This window comes from Pituophis catenifer, unplaced genomic scaffold (assembly GCF_029215685.1).
Source record: "Pituophis catenifer annectens isolate HBS135680 unplaced genomic scaffold, rPitCat1.0.hap2 SCAF_7, whole genome shotgun sequence".
NCBI classification, from domain to species: Eukaryota; Metazoa; Chordata; class Lepidosauria; order Squamata; family Colubridae; genus Pituophis; species Pituophis catenifer.
In genome coordinates this window covers 62,095,892-62,115,545 of record NW_027256887.1, presented here as the reverse complement: position 1 = coordinate 62,115,545, position 19,654 = coordinate 62,095,892, and the positions used below count along the sequence as shown (strand labels likewise).

The 19,654-nt window shown below is 46.9% G+C and overlaps 1 protein-coding gene across 2 annotated transcripts in view; it reads right to left on the bottom strand.

Moving 5' to 3' along the window:
* The window catches only part of DMC1 (DNA meiotic recombinase 1), a 32,208-nt gene that overhangs the window by 11,932 nt on the left and 622 nt on the right, over positions 1–19,654 (bottom strand). The window contains exons 2-8 of one of the 2 annotated variants that reach the window (XM_070947465.1): positions 12,585–12,629; positions 11,737–11,883; positions 9,146–9,228; positions 6,952–7,004; positions 5,945–5,986; positions 4,815–4,887; positions 3,380–3,471 (exon numbers count right to left, since the gene is read on the bottom strand). In XM_070947465.1, the coding sequence (XP_070803566.1) occupies positions 3,380–3,471; positions 4,815–4,887; positions 5,945–5,986; positions 6,952–7,004; positions 9,146–9,228; positions 11,737–11,883; positions 12,585–12,629 (535 nt within the window). The remainder of the gene's footprint in view (positions 1–3,379; positions 3,472–4,814; positions 4,888–5,944; positions 5,987–6,951; positions 7,005–9,145; positions 9,229–11,736; positions 11,884–12,584; positions 12,630–19,654) is intronic. The other variant, XM_070947466.1, reaches the window with a different exon arrangement.

Sequence of the window (19,654 nt, the reverse complement as noted above, 5' to 3'; positions counted from 1 at the left end):
TCCAATTTAAAATTCGCGCCAGTATTTTGTCCTTCGAGGTGGCCCTTGCGATGTTGGCTGCAGATATTCGGGCTTTCTCCATCGTCTCGATTAGCAGCGTGGTCATCGCTGGCGCTGGATCCTCCCCCGTTTCTGGAAGTGGGCACCTACTGAGGGCGTCTGCATGGTCAATTGATTTCCCCGGGTGGTGGAGGAGTGTGTAATTGTAGGCCGCCAGAAATTCCACCCATCTTAGCATTCTGGGCGACAAAACGGGGGGTGTTGGTTTGTCCCCTGCTATGATGCCTAACAGTGGCTTGTGGTCGGTTATTAGTTCGAAGCTCCGACAGTAGAGATACTCATGGAACCTTTTTATTCCGGCTACTGCGGCTAGCGCCTCTTTGTCCAATTGGCTATAGTTCTGTTCAGGTTTTGACAAAGTCTGGGAGAAAAATGCGATGGGGGCCTCTGTTCCGTTTGGCATCTTGTGGCTCAATACAGCTCCGATGCTGAAAGGGGATGCATCGCAAGTTAGTCTTATTGGTAATGTCCCGCTGTATTGCACCAAAATTATGTCCGAGGTTAAGAGGTTCTTTATGTCTTCGAACGTTTTCCTCTCTCGCTCTCCCCATCTCCATTCTGCCTTCCTGTCCAGCAGCCGGTGAAGTGGTTCAGCAGTGGTAGCTTTCTGCAGCAGGAAGATATTATAAAAATTAAGCAACCCCAAAAACGCCTGCAGTTCGGTTTTATTTTTTGGGGTGGGTGCTTCCTTGATCGCTCTCAGCTTTCCGGGGGTGGGTCTAATTCCTGACTCATCTATCAAGTATCCCAGGAACTCAACCTGAGTCTCTGCTAGTTGGCACTTGTCCCTTTTAACTTTGAGCCCCACTTTCTGGAACCTTGTCAACACCTCCCTCAGTCACTGCTTCAATTGAGCCATGTCCCTTGCTGATATTAACACATCGTTGAAATATGGGACGATTCCTTCGATTCCCTGTAGGAGCCGTTCCATCAGGCTTTGGAATAGCCCGGGCGCTACGCTCACCCCGAATTGCAGTCTCTTACATTTGAATGCGCCCCTGTGTGTAACGATGGTTTGTGCTTCCGCGGTGGCTTCATCTACGGGCAGTTGTTGGTATGCTTGTGCTAAGTCCAATTTTGCGAAGATTCTTCCCCTTCCCAGGGAATGCAAGAGGTGTTGGACTACTGGTACGGGGTATGCGCTTTGTTGGAGCACCTTATTTAATGTACCTTTATAGTCTCTGCACAAGCGTACTGACCCGTCAGGTTTAATCGGTGTCACGATGGGGGTTTCCCATCTCACGTGGTCTATTGGCTCTAAGACTCCCTGCGCGACCAGTTTATCTATTTGTTCATCTATTTTTGGCTGTAGCGCAAAAGGGACTCTCCGGGGTTTGATTCGGATTGGGGCTACCTGGGGGTCTAAATTGAATGAGATTGGGGACCCTTTGTACTTGCCTAGCTCGTTGTTAAACACCTCTGCGAACTCCCTCATCAGGTCCTCTTCCCAGGTGTCGTTTCCGATGTGGTTGACGCCGGTGATGGCTAGCCCCAGTGGCTTGAACCACTCCATGCCCAGCAGGCTGGGCCTGTCTCTGTCCACAATCGTGAGGGGTAGCGTGGCTTTGAATGTCTTGTAGGCGACGTTGAACTCGCCAATGCCTACCACAGGGATCCGGTTCCCTTAGTAGTCGATGAGCGTGAGGCGCTGTCGTTTGAGGTCGCGGGCTGTGATGTGTGGCAGGAGCTTCTTGATTGTTGTCCAGGATACCATCGATAGGCTGGATCCTGAGTCCACCTCCATTTTGCAGGGTCTCCCCTCGATCAAGACTGTCGCTGCCATCTTATTTGCTCTTCCCGCGCTTGCATGGCCGATCACGATGGTTTGATGGGTTTCGCTTCGATCCGCCCGGTGGTCATCGTTTCTTTGTCCTCGCCCAAACGGTTGTCTCTTTCCACTTGTTTGGAACTTTCTGTTGTTCGTTGGCGATCGGGGGGGTCTGGTCCTCCTGGAGGCTGGCTGAGATGCCCTGCAGACCCTCGCTATATGCCCTTTCTTTTCGCATCTTTGGCAGATAGCGTCCCGGAATCTGCATTCGGCTCTCGGGTGGTTCCCTTCGCATCCCGAGCACCAGGCCTCTCTCTTCCCCTGTTGTCTCTCTTTACGATCGGCTCGAAGGTGATGGACTTCATCCTCCTCGTCCTCTTCCTCCGAACCCGATTCCACTCTTTCATAGTGCACGGCCGTCTCCTCCTTTACGGGTGGCCCGCTTTTCATTTTCTTCATAGCCGCCGCTGATTTCTGGGATGCTTCGGTTGTGGATGCTTCTTCCAAGGCCTCCTTGAATGTGATTTGAGGCCGGGCCAGCAACCTACTCTGTAACGTGAGGTCCCTCAGTCCCAGTACTAGACGGTCCCTCATGGCCTCTTCTAGGTTCAGGAACTCGCACGCGGCAGCTATTTCTCGCAAGGTCGCCACGAACGCACTGATCGTCTCTCCCTCTCTTTGGTCCCTCAGGTAAAACTCATGTCTTCTTACCAGGGATGATGCTTGCGGTGCGTAGTGTGCCTTGTGTATTTCCTGCAGCGTTGTCCAGGTCATGGTCTTCAGATCGGCTGGGGTGGCAAGTGCCTTTGCCATTTTAAACACTGCCGGGCCGCAATGGGTGAGAAAAAGGCTCTCTTCCTCTGTTCTGATAAACTCAGCAGATCGTTCGCCTCCATGAACATATAGAATCGCTCCATGTAGGCTTCCCAATCTTCTCCGGTTGGGTTGAACGGAGCGGGCGGTGTGATTGCAGACATCACGATAGCCGATGATCTGACCAGTGTTATACAGTGGATCAGATGGGTGGCTGATGATTGCTTGGAGATTGATGTGCAGTCCTGTTCCTTCAGATCCCACCTTCGTCGCCAATGTTAGATCGTGGGCGATTGAAGGAAGACTCGACACAATGTAACTGTAACTCTTTTATTTAACTCCAGAAACAGCAATGGCTATTCCAGCCCAGGCAGCCCTTTATATAGGTAGGAGCTGTCTGCGGCTACAGCCACTGACGTGCCTCCAAATTTCCCGCTCTCAGGTCTAATTCCTGATTGGCTTATTTAAACTGTTACTTGATATCTAACACTGCCCTCCCAGGAGAGCACATGCAGCCCGTTTTGGATGCAGGTAAGTGCAGGGCACACGTGGAGGCTGGGGAGGGCCACAACACCATGGTCCAGGAGGCCGAATAGGCCATGCCCACCATAGCCACGCCCACCCAGCAACCGGGCAGAGAACCCTTGCTAAAAATTTTGAAGCCCACCTCTGCCTTGATGCATAATTATTCATTCTTAAAATGAACAGGATTCTTATGCCATCTTGTTGCAATCTTACTAGTATAAGCCCGTGCATACAATACGTTGTCAAGAACTGCCTCATGATCTGCATTGAAGCGATCAGCAATGTCACGTAGGCGGTCTGGACGACTGGAGTGTTTCTTAGTTAAGGTATCTGATTTTTAATTCAGTTCTCAGGTATATAGCTGAAGCCCATTAACAAAAACAAATATCTCCTCAAAACTGAGCACTTCCAGATGCTAATTCCCCCCTTTTCTTAGTAACTATGGTCTTTTGATTGCCAGATGTTACTTGCAAACCAGTCTTAATACAATGCAAATGTCCAAAACTTACAATCTAAAAATCTATTTGTATTTTAACCTCACTTGAAGGACAAATTAAATTCACATTCCATTAAATTCCTCCTGTGTTTATGGACTTTGTCCCCATTTTAGTGACTTCTCCTGTATCTCCTACTTCTCAGCTCCTAGCATGCAATATCCAGTCTAGTTTAGGGAAGTAAATTAGTTGACAGGCTGTTTTTACAACTTTGGATTCAGCTTGATTGACAACATGAAGATGTTCTCCATGAGCTCCAGACTGACAAACCTCATGGTGAAAGTGCTTGTGTTTTACAAATTGTGAGAACAACATGTATCCAAGTAAGCATTAAGATACATTGCAAATGAATGGCAAATGGAAAGATCTCTCCCCTGCATATGGTAAATTTGTTTAATTAACTTTCACCTTCTCCTCTCTGCACATTAAATGTCTCTTCTGCTTATGTTGTACCACAAGCTCAAATTTAAAATGTATTATTAATACTGTATAGGACCATGATGGAGAACCTATGACACACGAGCCAGAGGTGACCCACAGCGCCCTCTCTGTGGGCACGCGAGCAATCACCCCAGTTCAGCTCTGCCACGCATGCATGCGTACCTTTTGCCAGCCAGCTGGTCTTCAGGTCTCTGGGGTACATGCGCAGGGGCAGGTGCGTGCAGGGTGTGTGTGCATGCAGAGGGGCATATGTGGGGCTGTGTGTGTATGCGCAGGGGCGGGGTCTTGTAGGGGGGATGCGCATGAATGGGAACACATGCAGGGGCCCACACACGCATGTGCAAGGAGCCTGCACATCAGTGGTGGGTTCTACTTACTTTTACTGCCGGTTTGCAACAGGACCGCACACGCGCTTACTTTGCTCATATGCGCACTACTGTGCATGCACAGAAGCTTCCTGATGATGTCGGGTTCAGTGGGTGGAGCCTCCCGCTGGTTTTACTACTGGTTCTATAGAACCGGTCTGAACTTGGAGCAACCCACCACTGCCGCATGTGCATGCGTGGGGGGCGGGCGCATGTGCATTGCATTTTGGGGGTTTGGGTGCACACATGCTTTGGGCACTCGGTCCGGAAAAGGTTACCCATCACTGGTATAGGCAATCCTTTGAAATCCTTTCACCCTGTTCAGTCGACACAATATATTCAGGATACAATGTGTTTTCTGTGTCAATGAAAATAATCTTCCCTCCTGTATATCCATCTGGTCCTGGAAGTTGGGCTGTCACTAAAATGAATAATAATAGTAACAAATTTTCAAATATCCAAAATCAACGGGTTATTGTCAAAACAATGAATGAATTTTACATTAAATCCCCCTTTTTCTATCGGCCTCTGCATCAAAAGCTCCACACTATTATGTTAATTAGGTGAGTAAAGATCAAAATGAAGGAGTTCAACTTATTCTAAAATCATTTTAGAAGTGGCATTTCCCAGGGTAAAATGGGAGCTAAAGAGGATAAGGCTGTCAATAAGATTTGCTTTTGTAATTGCATTTTTTATTGGCTGTATATTTGTATTTTCTTCCTTGTATATTGTATATTGCCTTAAATTCTGTACAAATAAATATTTGCATATCAGAAGGGACTGTAAATATTGCTGCAGCCCTGGATGAAGCTGAGAATATTCTAGTGGTGCAGATAATGTTTCCTCCACACCTATCTTGTACAATATAGTAAAATTAAAAAATTGGAGGCTGCCATAAAATGGATGCTGTCGGAAACAATGGAAGAAGTCTCATCTTCATTTGCTGATCATTCATCGTCTCCCTTGTCAGATGGAACATATCAAGTATTCTGACTTGATGACATGCCATCTGTATACATAATATAATCTGCTTAGCCTGACTGCTCTTCTTTCCACTACCAGGGAGATTCTGATAAGAAAGCTTATCTGAGTATTTAATACACTTCTTCTATTGTAATGATTTTGGAAAATACCTTCTGGTAGATGATATTGCTAAGAAACCTGCCAGAGCAAGACTAGAAGGCAATTCCTATAGTTCTTCCCGTCAGAGTATGGTTGCTTTAAATACACAGTATTTCTTTGTAGTGTGGCATCTAGGAACTTGCTTTCATACTAGGGAGTCAGAAAGGCTATGAGACTGAAGGCAGGATTAGCATTATCCTTACTAAGTGAGAGATACAATCTACCACTGTAGAGTAGAAAGCTAATTCTTCAGCTAGTATAATATTTAGAGTGTTCACATATCATATGTATGTGATTTTAAATACCATTGCATATTGAACATGCAGTTTTCAATATAATTATTACTTGATACATACCACAAAGAGTATGGGAAAGTTGGGTTTTGCCTGTTCGGAATTCTATAAAAACAAAAAATTAAAAATTGTAAAGAAGGATAGATTAGCTAATTAGTCCAAAGTTTCTTTATTGTTTTTATTTCAAAGACTAACACAACTACTTCTTTGAAACCATATCAGTTTACTGGCACAAAAGCTCCAGTGTTCAGATGAATTCCCTTTTATAAGGATTTATATATTTATATAAAAATATTATATTCTCACATAATGGAAGGATCAATTATTGTATATCATGATAATATGCAGCACTCAATTATCCAATGAAATTGATATGAAAACCACTCAGAAGGGACACTTCTGTGACGGAGATAGTTTGACAGAAATATGGAGATAGGATTGAAATATTCTTGAAGTCTGAGGAAGAAGATAGTATTCAGAAGTGATTCAGACAGTCCTCCTGATTCACTGGTGTATAAGAAAGAAGATTGCAAGATTCTGTCGTTATAGTATAACTTTAGTCGTCCTGTAAAGTTGATTTTTCTGGTGTGGCCTACCTAGTGCATACCTACCTACTATCTACTTGAAATTCCATTCACTTCAATTAGAAACAACATTTATGCAGTGATACAGATTTCAAATACTTTAAAAATATTTACATATTATTAAGATGGCATTTAGTAATTTTAATAATGGATTTAAAGGTTTAAAGCAGCTCCCAGTTAGGCATGCTAAAGATGCTCTGGAATGACTACTGGTACCATGAAAATTCACAACCCGAATATCTTCAGGGAATTCTACCCAACCTGAATGGTATCACACTAAGAAAACTGATCTAGATATACTACAATCTGATATATTTTACTTACATATATAGTAGGTCCCAAAATACAAAAAAAGGTATGGTTCCTTCCAGTTTTAAAAAAACTATGACTTTTAAATATTGACAAACAAATGAAAATATAGTGCCTGTTCAATATACTTATAATTCCTATAGCTTTAGGGAATTATTTGCCAATATGTTCACTAACCTCCAAAGGCTTCTGTGATGGCCATGCTTTCAATCCCACCACCTAGGAGTTTACTGGAAAGAAGTAAAAAACCTAAAATCATGGAATGTATAGTACTGAGACTGGCCAAGCCAGGGGGAGGAGACAAACAAGAAACTAGTCTGGAATTCCTACATGGGCTCAAGAAAAAAAAGTCTGACACACCCCTTGAATACCATTGAACCTTATCTAGTCTCACCCAGATGCATTAGGCTGTTTATAGGCTTGAGAAATAAAACACCTGACTGTTCACATGTGGATATGGTTGCTTGTATCTGACAGAATGGGAGCTGATAGAATACCTACAGTGCTAAATTATCTAGGAATAATGTATTGCTTAAAATGAAAAATAATAAAATGTAACTTTAACAACATCAGAAGATGGTAGCAAAATAAATTATTTACTTGATACATGATACTGCAAAAGAGGGAAATATAAAGAAGAGTAATTACTGTATTTTTCAGAGTATAAGATGCACTTCCCACCCCTAAAAGTGGGTGGAAATGTCTGTGCGTCTTATACATTGAATGTTGCCAAAGCCTGGCCCACCCACCGGCCCCCACCCTTCGGTCGTTTTCGGCCTCCACGCATCACATTTTCAGTCTCCCCACACTCCATTTTAGACCCGTTCCAGGTGGTGGGGATCACCACAGCACATTGCCGCCAATCGCTGCCTCTGTGTGCCACATTTTTGGCCTCCACACACACTGTTTTTGGCCACTGCTGCCGATCCCCACTGCCTGGAACCGTCTGAAAATTCGATGCGCGGAGGCCAAAAACGGAGCATGTGGAGGCCAAAAACGCGACGCACGGAGGCGGCGATTGGCAGTGATGTGCTGTGGCGATCCAGGCAGCCTGGAACAGGTCTAAAATGGAGCATATGGAGGCCGAAAATGTGACACACGAAGGCCAAAAACGCAACGCACAGAGGTGATGGGTTGTGGCGATCCCGTCAGCCTGAAACAGCTGATTGGCTGTTTGTTCTGGGAGGCCGATCCAGCCACCAATCAGCTACTCATGCTGAATCAGGCTGCGATAATGTGCTGAAGCTGACCAGGCTATTTGCTGTTTGCTGCAAGGATGCTAGCCAGATTAATACTGATGGATGCTGGTAGGCAAAGGCAGGTTTTCTTCCCCAAAAACTAATGTATGTCTTATACTCCGAAAAATATGGTAATCAAAATATTCCCTTTTGGGTTTCTTTCAGAAGTTTATTTATAAACCAAAGCAATCATTTAAATTTATTAAACTTGTACCCCATTACAATCTTTTGATTGTCAGTTGTTTATAGAGTATGCTATATATTAATTTAATTAATTTTAAAATAATTTGCCCCTTAATAAGCAGAATTTGGCCCATTCTCTAACAGTTTTTCATTTTACCTGGGCTAAGATTACATGTCAGGGGCACTGTTAAATGCTTAATAATGGTTCTGCTGAGGCAATAAAGATAGTGTGATGTCTCCTTTGGACAACTCCTGCAACACTTCCTCATAGGCCAGCTTGAGGGAGAATGAGATAATTCCTGGCACATCAGGAATTACTGACCCTGAACTGCCAGCAGAACAGGCTTCGATTGGGGACAGCTTGCAGATCAGTGAAGAAGAGGGGGAGGTGCTGCCTGCCGTGGTGAATGTCAGAGCATGCAGGGCAGAGAAATGGAGGCCTCGCCTCTCTTGATGGGCTGCACCAGGAGCTATTTAGCATGGCAGGCAGAGGGAGGCGTTGCTGGAAGCAATGTGTGTGGGTCGTGGCTACGTGCTCGTTCATGTTTCCTGGGACTCTGAATTTCCATAACCCGGCAGCTAATATGGATTAAGTTTTGCCTGAGGGTTTATGTTCATTTATTGGACTTACTGTTTGAGCAGCTTGCTATTTGTGTTGTGGAATAATTGGCCATTGTCTGGGGAATTAATCTGGGCTTGCTTGTGGCTGGCTTCAGTTGGGACAGTTCTAAAGCCGGGTGAAGAGAACTGCTGGGGGAAGACAAATAAAACTCTCCATAAACCACACTGACATGTGAGTGTGAGTGAGTGGGGCAGTATAGATAGTCAGCTGAAACTAAATTAAAATAAAAAGAATAAAAACTAAATAAAAGTAAAAATAAAAACTCAATAAAAACTTGAACATGAAGGAAATGAAAAAAATAGGGGTATGGGGTTGTCAGTTTACTAACTCAAATTCCTGGCTTCCAGTGGTAATATGGAATACCATCTTTCGCTTCTCACTATACTCAAAAGCAGTCAGAAACCCTGGTTCCTGGAAGGGGAAAATGAAATTCTTTAATATGTCTTGAAGTCACGCTCATTTAATATTTGTAAATTGCTTTGTACACAGAACAAATAATGCAAGTAGTAAGAGCAAACAATTATATAATATTTGATCAAAACTCCTAATCATGTAGTACTGATAGTAGTGAACAAGTTGCCCTTGATCTACAACAGTTTTAGTGATTGTTCAAAGTTACAGTGGCATTAAAAAAGCGACTTATGACAGTTTTTCATATTTTATGACCATTGCAGAATCTCTATGGTCCCCAATTAAAATTCAGATGTTTGACAACTGACTCACATTTATGACAGTTGCAGTATTTCAGGATCATGTGATCACCTTTTGCAACCTTCTGACAAGCAAAGTCATAGGGAAGCCAAATTCACTTAATATCTGTGTTACTAACTTAACAACTGCAGTGATTCACTTAACAACTATGGCAAAAAAGGTCATAAAATTGTTTATAATTATTAAATATGTATGGAATTGCATTATCCCAGACAGATCCAGTGTGCAACTTGGGGGTCCTCCTGGACTCATAACTCCTGCTCAAAGAGTAGGTGATATTGTGGCTACAAGAGCCTTTGTGCAACTGTGTTGCTTTACAACAGAAATTTTGATCTTAATTGTGGTCATAAGTCAAGGACTACCTGAAGTTCTGAATATGTTATTCAATGTAATTTGCATAATACTTAGTGGGGTATATTTCCAAATGTGTATAGAACAGCTCTTGAATTTAAAAATCTCAATAAAGTAGTTAATGCTTATTTTGTAAAAAGCAATAACTTTTTTACAGTTACATTCTGTTTACAAGATCATTTCAGATTCCTGAGCTGAACTAGATTTACTCTAGGTTTTTACCATTTGTTTACTATGGCTAGACATTGCAAGGCTTGATTCCATGCAGCAAACTATCAAAACATGTGGTGAAGTAAATTAAGGATATGTATTAGATATGGCAGAATTCCTAACTGAATTGGATTGATTTGTAAGGTGACTGAATCAAAGCAGGATCTGAGGAAGACTGAATCCAAATTGAGTCCAGGAGAACCCCCAAATTGCAGACCATGTCTATCTTGGGCAGTGCCATCCCATCCAGACCTAAAGCAAAGACCCACATCTTTAAGTCCATTTGAAACAATTGGTTATTGATTTGCAAAATCCAATTTCTTCACAAACTATTTGTTTTAAGAAAAAGTGTTAAATAGGAAGAACAGGAAAAAATATTAGTGCTGGAAACTATGGAAGCCTGGGGAACAACAGGATTTGGCTGAACCCTGGCAAGACCAAATGACTCTGGGTACATGGACTTAAAGATGTGGGTCTTTGCTTTAGGTCTGGATGGGGTGGCACTACCCAAGACAGACATGGTCTGCAATTTGGGGGTTCTCCTGGACTCAAGACTCTTCTAGCCATGTCTAGAAGACAATTTTGGGTTGTGCATCAGTTGCAGTCTTTCCTGGATTGGGTGTCCCGGCACTCAGTCATTCAAACCCTAGTCATCTCATGCTTAGACTATGGCAATGTGCTCTATATGGGGCTACCTTTGAAAAGCATTTGAAAGGTTCAACTGGTGCAAAGTGGAGTGGTGTGCCCAATCCTTGAGGGGCTTAAAGTGGCTCATGTTACACCACTGTTCTGAGTGTTGCACTGGCTACTGGTTTGCTACAGGGTACAATTCAAAGTGTTCATTATTACCTATAAAGCCTTGCATGGCATGGGTCCAGATTAGTTGAGGAACCATCTCACCTCTATGGAACAGGTCTGCCCCACCCATGCCAGCGGTGGCGGCATGCTGCAGATCCCATCAGTCAAGGAATTCTGCTGTTGGGGTTTAGGAGAAGAGCCTTCTCTGCTGTGGCCCCAGTCCTTTGGAACATGTTGCCCCCTGAGGTCGTATTGGCTCCAATTCTCCTGACTTTCTGTAAGAGCCTGAAGACCTTGTTCTGTCTGTTGGCTTGGAGCCCTGATAGGGGAATTTCACACTGGAGGTGGTTGATCAATTAATAGCAGTTCCCACTTCCCCCTCGTATATTCTTCTCCCTTCCCATTTTTAGTTGTAACTTGTATTTTATTGTAATTATATTTATATGTATATGTATATGTATATGTACATGTATATGTATATGTATATGTATATGTATATGTATATGTATATGTATATGTATATGTATATGTATACAGTATGTATATGCATATGCATATGTATCACTTTCTAATAACTTTGAATAATTTTATCAGAATTCTCCAATCTTGAGAGCTAGGGTAATACAATGCAAGATAATGTCAAATCTTAGTGTTTTTTGCTAGTTTTTCTGAGGAGCGAGAAAAGAAAAAGAAAACCAGGAAAGTGTAGAATTAAATGCTTGCCTAGAAAATGTGATATATTTAAGTTTAGTGAATCACATACACTAAACTTGAGGACTACCTGTACATTCTCAGGTTTCCCGTAGGAAATAACAATAAAGAAAATCTAGTGGGATACTTTTTGCTTACTATAAGTTTGTTGGCTGCTTCTTTTATCTTCTCTACTTTGGCTTCCGAAAGTCCCTTCACATTACATAATGCTCGCTTAGTTGTCATCTGAATCCCTTTGATTGTGCAAATTCCTACTGATTTCAGTTTCTTAATGTCTGCTACATTCTGTGAAGGAAACATGGTCTAAAGTAGTGAAAGAAAGATGGCCCTGAATTTAAGATGATCTTCCCAGAAATAAATACTTCTTTGAATAATTTCTTCATCTTGTCAGTCTCATCCTGCCAACACTAGGTGAAACCAGTGCTGCAGATTTCATCCCTCTTTCATCAATAAACATGTGCAGGAGGAAAAGTTATAAATCTATATGCATTTATACATGTATAAATTCACTACCACAATCCATACATCAAAAAAGGCATGGTAAGGAAAAGACAGTTTTGTCTAATAGTTAAGGCACCAGGCTAGAAACTAGGAGACTGTGAATTCTAGTCCCACCTTAGGTATGAAAGCTGCCTTGAGTTATTTATAAAAAATAATGATAGGATTTTTTAAAAACTAATAAATTATTTGCCTTTAAAATAAGGTATTCCCTTTACAATATTCATTTATGTCAAGTATTCTTTCTCACACCAGCCATTCTCTCTCACACACATGTAAACCACTTTCACAAAAATACAGATAAAAACACACATATGCACAATCTCCTCCTTTTAGCACAGATAGAAAAAAAAGTATTAGGATAAATATAAGTGTAAATAATAAAAGACTGAAAGAGAGAATCATGTTTAAGTGTATCAAAAGAGTTGAGAAAACATCCACTTTTGCTGTTGTTATAGTATTGTAGTTTAATCCCTAAATGTACTTACAATTCCATGTTTCTGTAACAGATCAATGTCCTGGAAAAATGATTCCTATAACATGAGAACAGAATATTGGTTATTTTATTTATTTATTTATTTATATTTATATTTTTAAACTGCCCATCTCCGCCAAAGACAGGATATAACCAATAAATAAAATCTTGTATAAAAAATTAAATTAAATTAGGTTTAAAATGTTTAAAATTATAGAATGACAATTAAACACCAAAAAAGGGAAAAAAGAAAAATCCTAAAATGGCCATTCCAAGATGGTTATTACAGGTATGTGGGGGGATTTCTCATTGGACTAGCTTGCATCACAGTTGCATAGTCTTCTGTGCCCCCCCCCCCCATTCAAGGCTGCAGAGCCAAGTTTTAACTCCTTTGCAGAAGGTCAAGGTACTGGGGGGGGTGCTTTCCTCACCTCTGGGGAGAGGACGTTCTATAAAGTGGGGGCAGTGGCCAAGAAGGCTCTCTTCCTAGACCCCACCAAAATTCTTTAACCGACAGGGCCTGAAGTGTATCTTCTCTTCCTGATTGAGTGAGACAGGCTGATGAGATGGGGTGAATCCAGTTCTGTAAGTAATTTGATCCTATGCCATGTAGAACTTTGTAAGTGATGACCGACACCTGAATTGGACCCAGAAGAAAACTGGTATCCAATGCAGTTCATGGAGCAAGGGTGTTATATCGTATGTGTCCTTCTTTGGGCACCCAATATGGCCCAGTGGTGGGTTGCTCCCAGTTCTGTCTGGTTCTTTAGAACCGGTAGTAAAAGCGGCGGGAGGTTCCACCCACCCACACGGATGTCATAATTGACAATCTGCACATGCACACTCCTGTTGCAAACTGGTAGTAAAGGTAAGTAGAACCATATGGCCATACTCTGCACCAGTGAAACTTCCAAATACTTTTCAGGGATAGCCCAATATAGAGCATATTGCAACAGTCCAATCAGGAGATGACCAGGGCATGAGTGACTGAACATAGAGCTTCCATGTCCAGGAAAGGGCTTAATTGGTGCACAATATGGAGTTGCGCAAAGGACCTCCTGGCCATGGCTGCCACCTGCTTTTGAGCAGGAGTCATGAGTCCAAGGAGACCCCCAAGTTATGCACCAGGTCTGACTGGGGCAGTGCAACTCCATCCAAGACCAGGGATGATAAACTCCCAGGAACAGAAAAGACCATCCACTCTTTTACTGGGTTCAGTTAAAGTCTGTTGTTACCCAGTTAGACCTCCACAGCATCCAGGCATTGTGAAAGGACATCCACTGCAGAACTCATTTCATCAGGAATGGAGATATATAATTGGTATCGTCAACATATTAGTGATACCTCATTTCATGGAGACGGATGATCTCACCCAGTGATCTCATGTAGATGTTGAAAAGGAGCACCAAGCCCTGTAGCACCCCACAAAGGGGCCATGAGCTGGACTTTTCATTTCCTATCAACACCAGTTGGGACTGGCCTTGGAGGAAGGGGAAACTGTTATGTCCTTATAAGGACATCCGCCCGGATTGGCTGCCAGCCATCGGGCAGGAAAGTTTGAATCACTGTCAGGGGCGGTGCGACTGCCGGAGCGAATATAAGGAGAGCTCCGGCAGCGCCCGGCCAGTCTTGCTACTGTTTCTTGTTCTAAATAAAGCTACAAATGTAACGAGCTGGTCGCGTCTTCCATTCCTGCGCCGATCTAACACTGGCGACAAAGGACTAGAGAAAGAGACGAACCTCGTGGCGCCAAGCCAACAAGACCAAGACTCCGGCACCTGGAACCACAGTAGGCATTTCCGAAGGCATGGCATCCGCTGAAGTCACTTTGCCAGCCCTTGCTCCATTCCGCCCAGGGAAGGACAAGTGGAAATCCTACGTGGTCAAATTTCGGCAATACCTGAGAGGCAACAACATCAGGGATGCCGATGATGACCGAAAAAAGGGCATCTTCTTGGCCAACTGCGGCTCCGAAGTCCTTGATATGGCAATCGATCTCGTAGCACCACGAGACATCGAAGAAGTGCCATGGGCAGATCTGCTGCAAATCCTGGAAGACCACTATGCCCCAACTGGAACACCAGTGGCGAACCGTTTCACCTTCCATCAGAGGGATCAAAAGGAAGGTGAGACCATCAAAGAATTCGTGGCCGCCCTGCGCCAGATCGCAGCCAGCTGTGAGTTCGACCACGTGGACAACGCCATCGCTGACCGCGTGGTTTTTGGCATGAGAGACAGAGGCCTGCAAAAGAAATTCCTGAGCAGGAAGAAACTCGTGCTCAAGGATGTGGTGGAGGAAGCCACCGCATCCGAAATCTCGGAGAAAGCAGCTGCAGCAGTAAGCAGAGCGAAGGGAATCCACAAGATTCGCTCAATGGCGCAATCATCAACCGAGGACTCCACAGCTGGATCAGAGTCGGAGGAGGAGTCCACCGTCCACAAAGTATCCAGACCCCCAAGGCGGGAAACCGCACAAAGAAGCTACAAGGGGGAGCGCTGTGCCAGCTGCAGAGGGGACCATGCCAGGGCAACCTGCAAGTGGAGAGATGCGACTGCAGACGCTGCAACAGAAGGGGTCACATCGCCGAAGCTTGCAGAGCCGAGGAGCCAGCCCCAGAGCCTTCCAGCCACCGTCCCCGCGAGAATCGGAAGGATTACCAGAGATCATCCAAACGGTCCTCTGGCCCATCCAGACCCAGAGACGATGATTTTCCCCGGAGCGGAGCAGTCCACCAGACGACCATCGCACACACGAACTCAGACAATGCCACCAAGTTCCACGTGACCATCCACGTGGAGGGAGCACCCTGCGAAATGGAGGTAGACTCGGGCTCGGTCTACTCCATCATGGACTGGCAACAATTGAAGCGCCTACAACCCAGCATCACTAAGCGAGACCTGAAGCCATTACACTCCAAGCTCGTCGACTTCGGGGGAAACCCCATCGGAGTGTTAGGAAGAGCCAACATCCGAGTCGCCTACAACGAGTTCAAAGGCAAGCTTCCCATCACCATCGTGAAGGACAGCCAGCCGAACCTGCTAGGAGTGGAGTGGTTTAAGCCGCTGGGGCTTTCAATCGAAGGCATCAACCAACTTCGCAGGGACGAACTCGACAACCTCATCGAAGAGTTCAAGGAAGTCTTCGATGGTAAGCTGGGGAAATTTGTGGGGAGGCCAATCTCTTTAATCTGGACAAGGGAATCACCCCAATTAGGCTGAAGCCCCGCCGGGTTCCATTTGCCCTGCGGCCTAAAGTAGACGAGCAGCTGGATAAGCTGATCGCCCAGGGCATCCTGGAACCGATCGATCATGCCTCATGGGAGACCCCCATTGTGACCCCACTGAAGCATGATGGGTCTGTGCGCATCTGCGCCGACTATCGTTGTACCATCAACAAGGCGTTGGCACAGAGCGCATACCCAGTCCCAGTAGTGCAGCACCTGTTGCATTCCCTGGGAACTGGCACAATTTTTGCAAAACTGGACCTGGCCCAGGCTTACCAGCAACTGCCAGTGGACGAAAAAACGGCGGAGGCCCAAACTATAGTCACACACAGGGGGGCATTCAAATGCAACCATCTCCAGTTTGGAGTCAGTGCTGCCCCCGGCATCTTCCAATCGATGATGGAACACCTTCTCCAAGGCGTTCCAGGGGTGGTGCCATACTTTGATGATGTGCTGATCTCCGGAGATTCACAGGCACAACTCCTTGATAGGCTTAGGCTTGTCCTGCAGCACTTCAAGGCCAAGGGCTTGAGAGTCAGGAGAGATAAGTGCATCCTAGGAGTACAGGAAGTCGAGTTCCTGGGCTACCTCATTGATAGCACTGGCATCCACCCCACCAAATCTAAAGTGAAGGCAATCCATGAAGCTCCGAGCCCCAAAAACAAAACGGAACTTCAGGCATTCCTTGGGTTGCTCAACTTCTATGCAATGTTTCTTAAACAGAAAGCCACAGTTGCTGAGCCACTCCACCGCCTGCTGGGGAAAGCGGCTTCCTGGAAGTGGGGCCAAGAAGAGGAAGCAGCATTCCGAGCCGTAAAAGGACTTTTAACTTCAAAAAGCGTCCCCATCCAGTACAATGAGACGCTCCCCATCAAGCTAACCTGCGATGCGTTGCCCTACGGGGTGGGGGCAGTCCTCAGCCACGAACTGCCCAACGGCTCAGAAGCCCCCATAGCATACTTCTCGAAGACCATGTCCAGCGCAGAACGCAACTACAGCCAGCTGGACAAAGAAGCACTGGCCATTGTGGCAGGAGTGTAACGCTTCCACGAATACCTCTATGGGAGATGTTTCACCATAGTAACCGACCACAAGCCACTCCTGGGGCTCCTCACAGGCGACCAACCCACCCCGACCTTCATGTCCCCGCGGATGATGAGATGGGCCATCTTCTTAGCCGGCTACTCCTACAGGCTCGTGCACCAGCCAGGCACAGCCATAGGAAACGCCGACGCGCTGAGCAGATGCCCATTGAAGGATCCAGTAGAAGACCCAGCTCCCACGCTCCACCTCTTCCACATAGATGACGATGCCAGCTGTCCAGTATCGTCTGCAGATGTGGCCGTCCACACCCAGAAGGACCCCACACTCCGCCAAGTGAAGTCCTGGATCCTCAGGGGGTGGCCAGCGCAGAAGACGGAGGAGAAGTTCAGCCCGTTCGCCAGAAAGCAGAAGGAGCTGTCCACCATGAAGGGCTGTTTACTATGGGGAGACAGGGTGCTGATCCCAAGCACTCTGCAACGGCGGACTCTAGAGACCTTACATAAAGGGCACCCAGGCATCGTCCGCATGAAGGCCCTGGCATGGAGTTACGTCTGGTGGCCCTCACTGGACAGAGACATTGAAAAATGGGCCTCCAGATGTGACCCGTGCCAAGAAGTTTGCCCAGCGCCGCCACAAGCCGAAACAGCGAAGTGGGAGACCCCCAGCAACCCCTGGTCGAGGATACATATCGACTTCGCGGGTCCGATGCAAGGGCGCCACCTCCTCATCGTGGTAGATGCCTTCTCCAAGTGGCTCGAGGTGGTACCCATGGCATCTACCACAACGGAAGCGACGATCCGGGCCCTGCGCCACCTTTTCGCCACCCACGGACTACCGGATGTGCTGGTCTCCGACAACGGCCCCCAACTCACATCCCTGGCAATGGAGGCGTTCCTGGCAGGACTGGGCATCCGCCATGCCCTGTCTGCCCCATACAGGCCGGCTGGGAACGGACAAGCGGAACGGATGGTGATGCTCACCAAGGAGGCACTCACCAAGATGGGCACGGGCGACTGGCAGGAAAGAATAGACAACTTCCTCCTCACCCAGCACATCACGCCGCATGCCACCACCCACAAGACCCCGGCCGAACTGTTGATGGGCAGAAGGTTGAGGTCACCATTGGACCGGCTGCACCCACAATACAGCCCAGAAGTGACCGCAATGGCCAGCTGCCCGCTTCGCGCCTTCAGCAAAGGAGATTCGATTTTCGCGCTGAATTTCCACGGCTCTCCTAAGTGGCTGAAGGGAAAAATAGACAGCACAACCGGCCCGAGATCCTACACCCTGGAGCTGGAAGATGGACAGGTCTGTAGACGTCACATCGACCAGCTCCGGAAAAGGTGGGGGGAGCGCAAGAAAACCAGCCTGACGAGGGAGGCCTACAACACCCCGACGAGGTAGGCCTGCAACACCCCGACGAGGTAGGCCTGCAACACCCCGACGAGGTAGGCCTGCAACACCCTGATGAGGTAGGCCTACAACACCCCTGCGAGGCAGACCACCGCCACCCCGACGAGGCCGGACAAGCACACTACAGGCGCTGACACATCGACAGTCCAGAGCGGTAGACCGGGGCCAGCCGACTGGGGGATGGCAACACCAACCCAGCGAGGTGGGCACCCGGCTCGACAGGGCGAGAGACCACCAACACGGCACACGAGTAGACCGGGACCTGCCCAGAGGGGAAGCACCACACCCCGCCAACGAAGGCAACCCACGTCAGCCCTGCCAGGGAGACCTCCACTCCAGGCGAGTAGACCGGGGACCATCAGAGATGGGCACACCGCAGCCCAGGGGCAAGGGTGGTACACGACTCCCCGGTGAGAGGGACCCCTGCCCAGCACGAAAAACAACCCGGCAACAACAACCCAGCCCAGATGACCCCAGCCACCAAACTGCGGTAGACCAGGGATTAGGGCGAAGGGAAAGCCGACAACAACCCGGCCAGGGAGGCCTGCGCCACCCCGGCAGGGGAGACCTCCACCAACCTGGGGAGGTAGCCCCGCAACGACATCCCGACCAGGTCGACCACCACTGACCCGACAGGGGAGGCCAACACCAGCCCGGCCAAGGAGACCTGCGCCACCCCTGCGAGGTCGGACACCACGACCCGAGCCAACACCATCCACAGCTGGCAGACCAGACCTGAGGGCACTGATCCGAACCACCCACCAGACAACAACGAGCCGAACCGAAGCCGAATCACAGCGCCCAGGAGACCGGGGAAGAGCAAGTGACAGCCGGTGACTTACCAAGACTCAGATGCTCTTCCCGGGTCAGAACCGAGCAGCACCGACGAGGCGAGAGATCCCCAGGCCAAGAGGAAGACCACCAGAACCAGCAATCCAAGGTCTGCGGTCCGGCCGGAGGCGCTGAGGGTGACCCCGCACACTCGCCAGCCGAACCGAGCCCGGTTCCGGGGAGGGAACCAGGAGACACAGGAGCCCCGTCCGTCCAGGTCGGGGACGAGGAAGAAGTGAGACTGCACAGGTCAACTAGGGTGCCGAGGCGTCCTACGTACCTGCGGGACTACGTAACATTCATAAATGAACGTTGAATTTTTTTCGGACTAAGGGGAGGAGGAGTGTTATGTCCTTATAAGGACATCCGCCCGGATTGGCTGCCAGCCATCGGGCGGGAAATTTTGAATCACTGTCGGGGCGGTGCGACTGCCGGAGTGAATATAAGGAGAGCTCCGGCAGCGCCCGGCCAGTCTTGCTACTGTTTCTTGTTCTAAATAAAGCTACAAATGTAACGAGCTGGTCGCGTCTTCCATTCCTGCGCCGATCTAACAGAAACAGCACAAAACTGT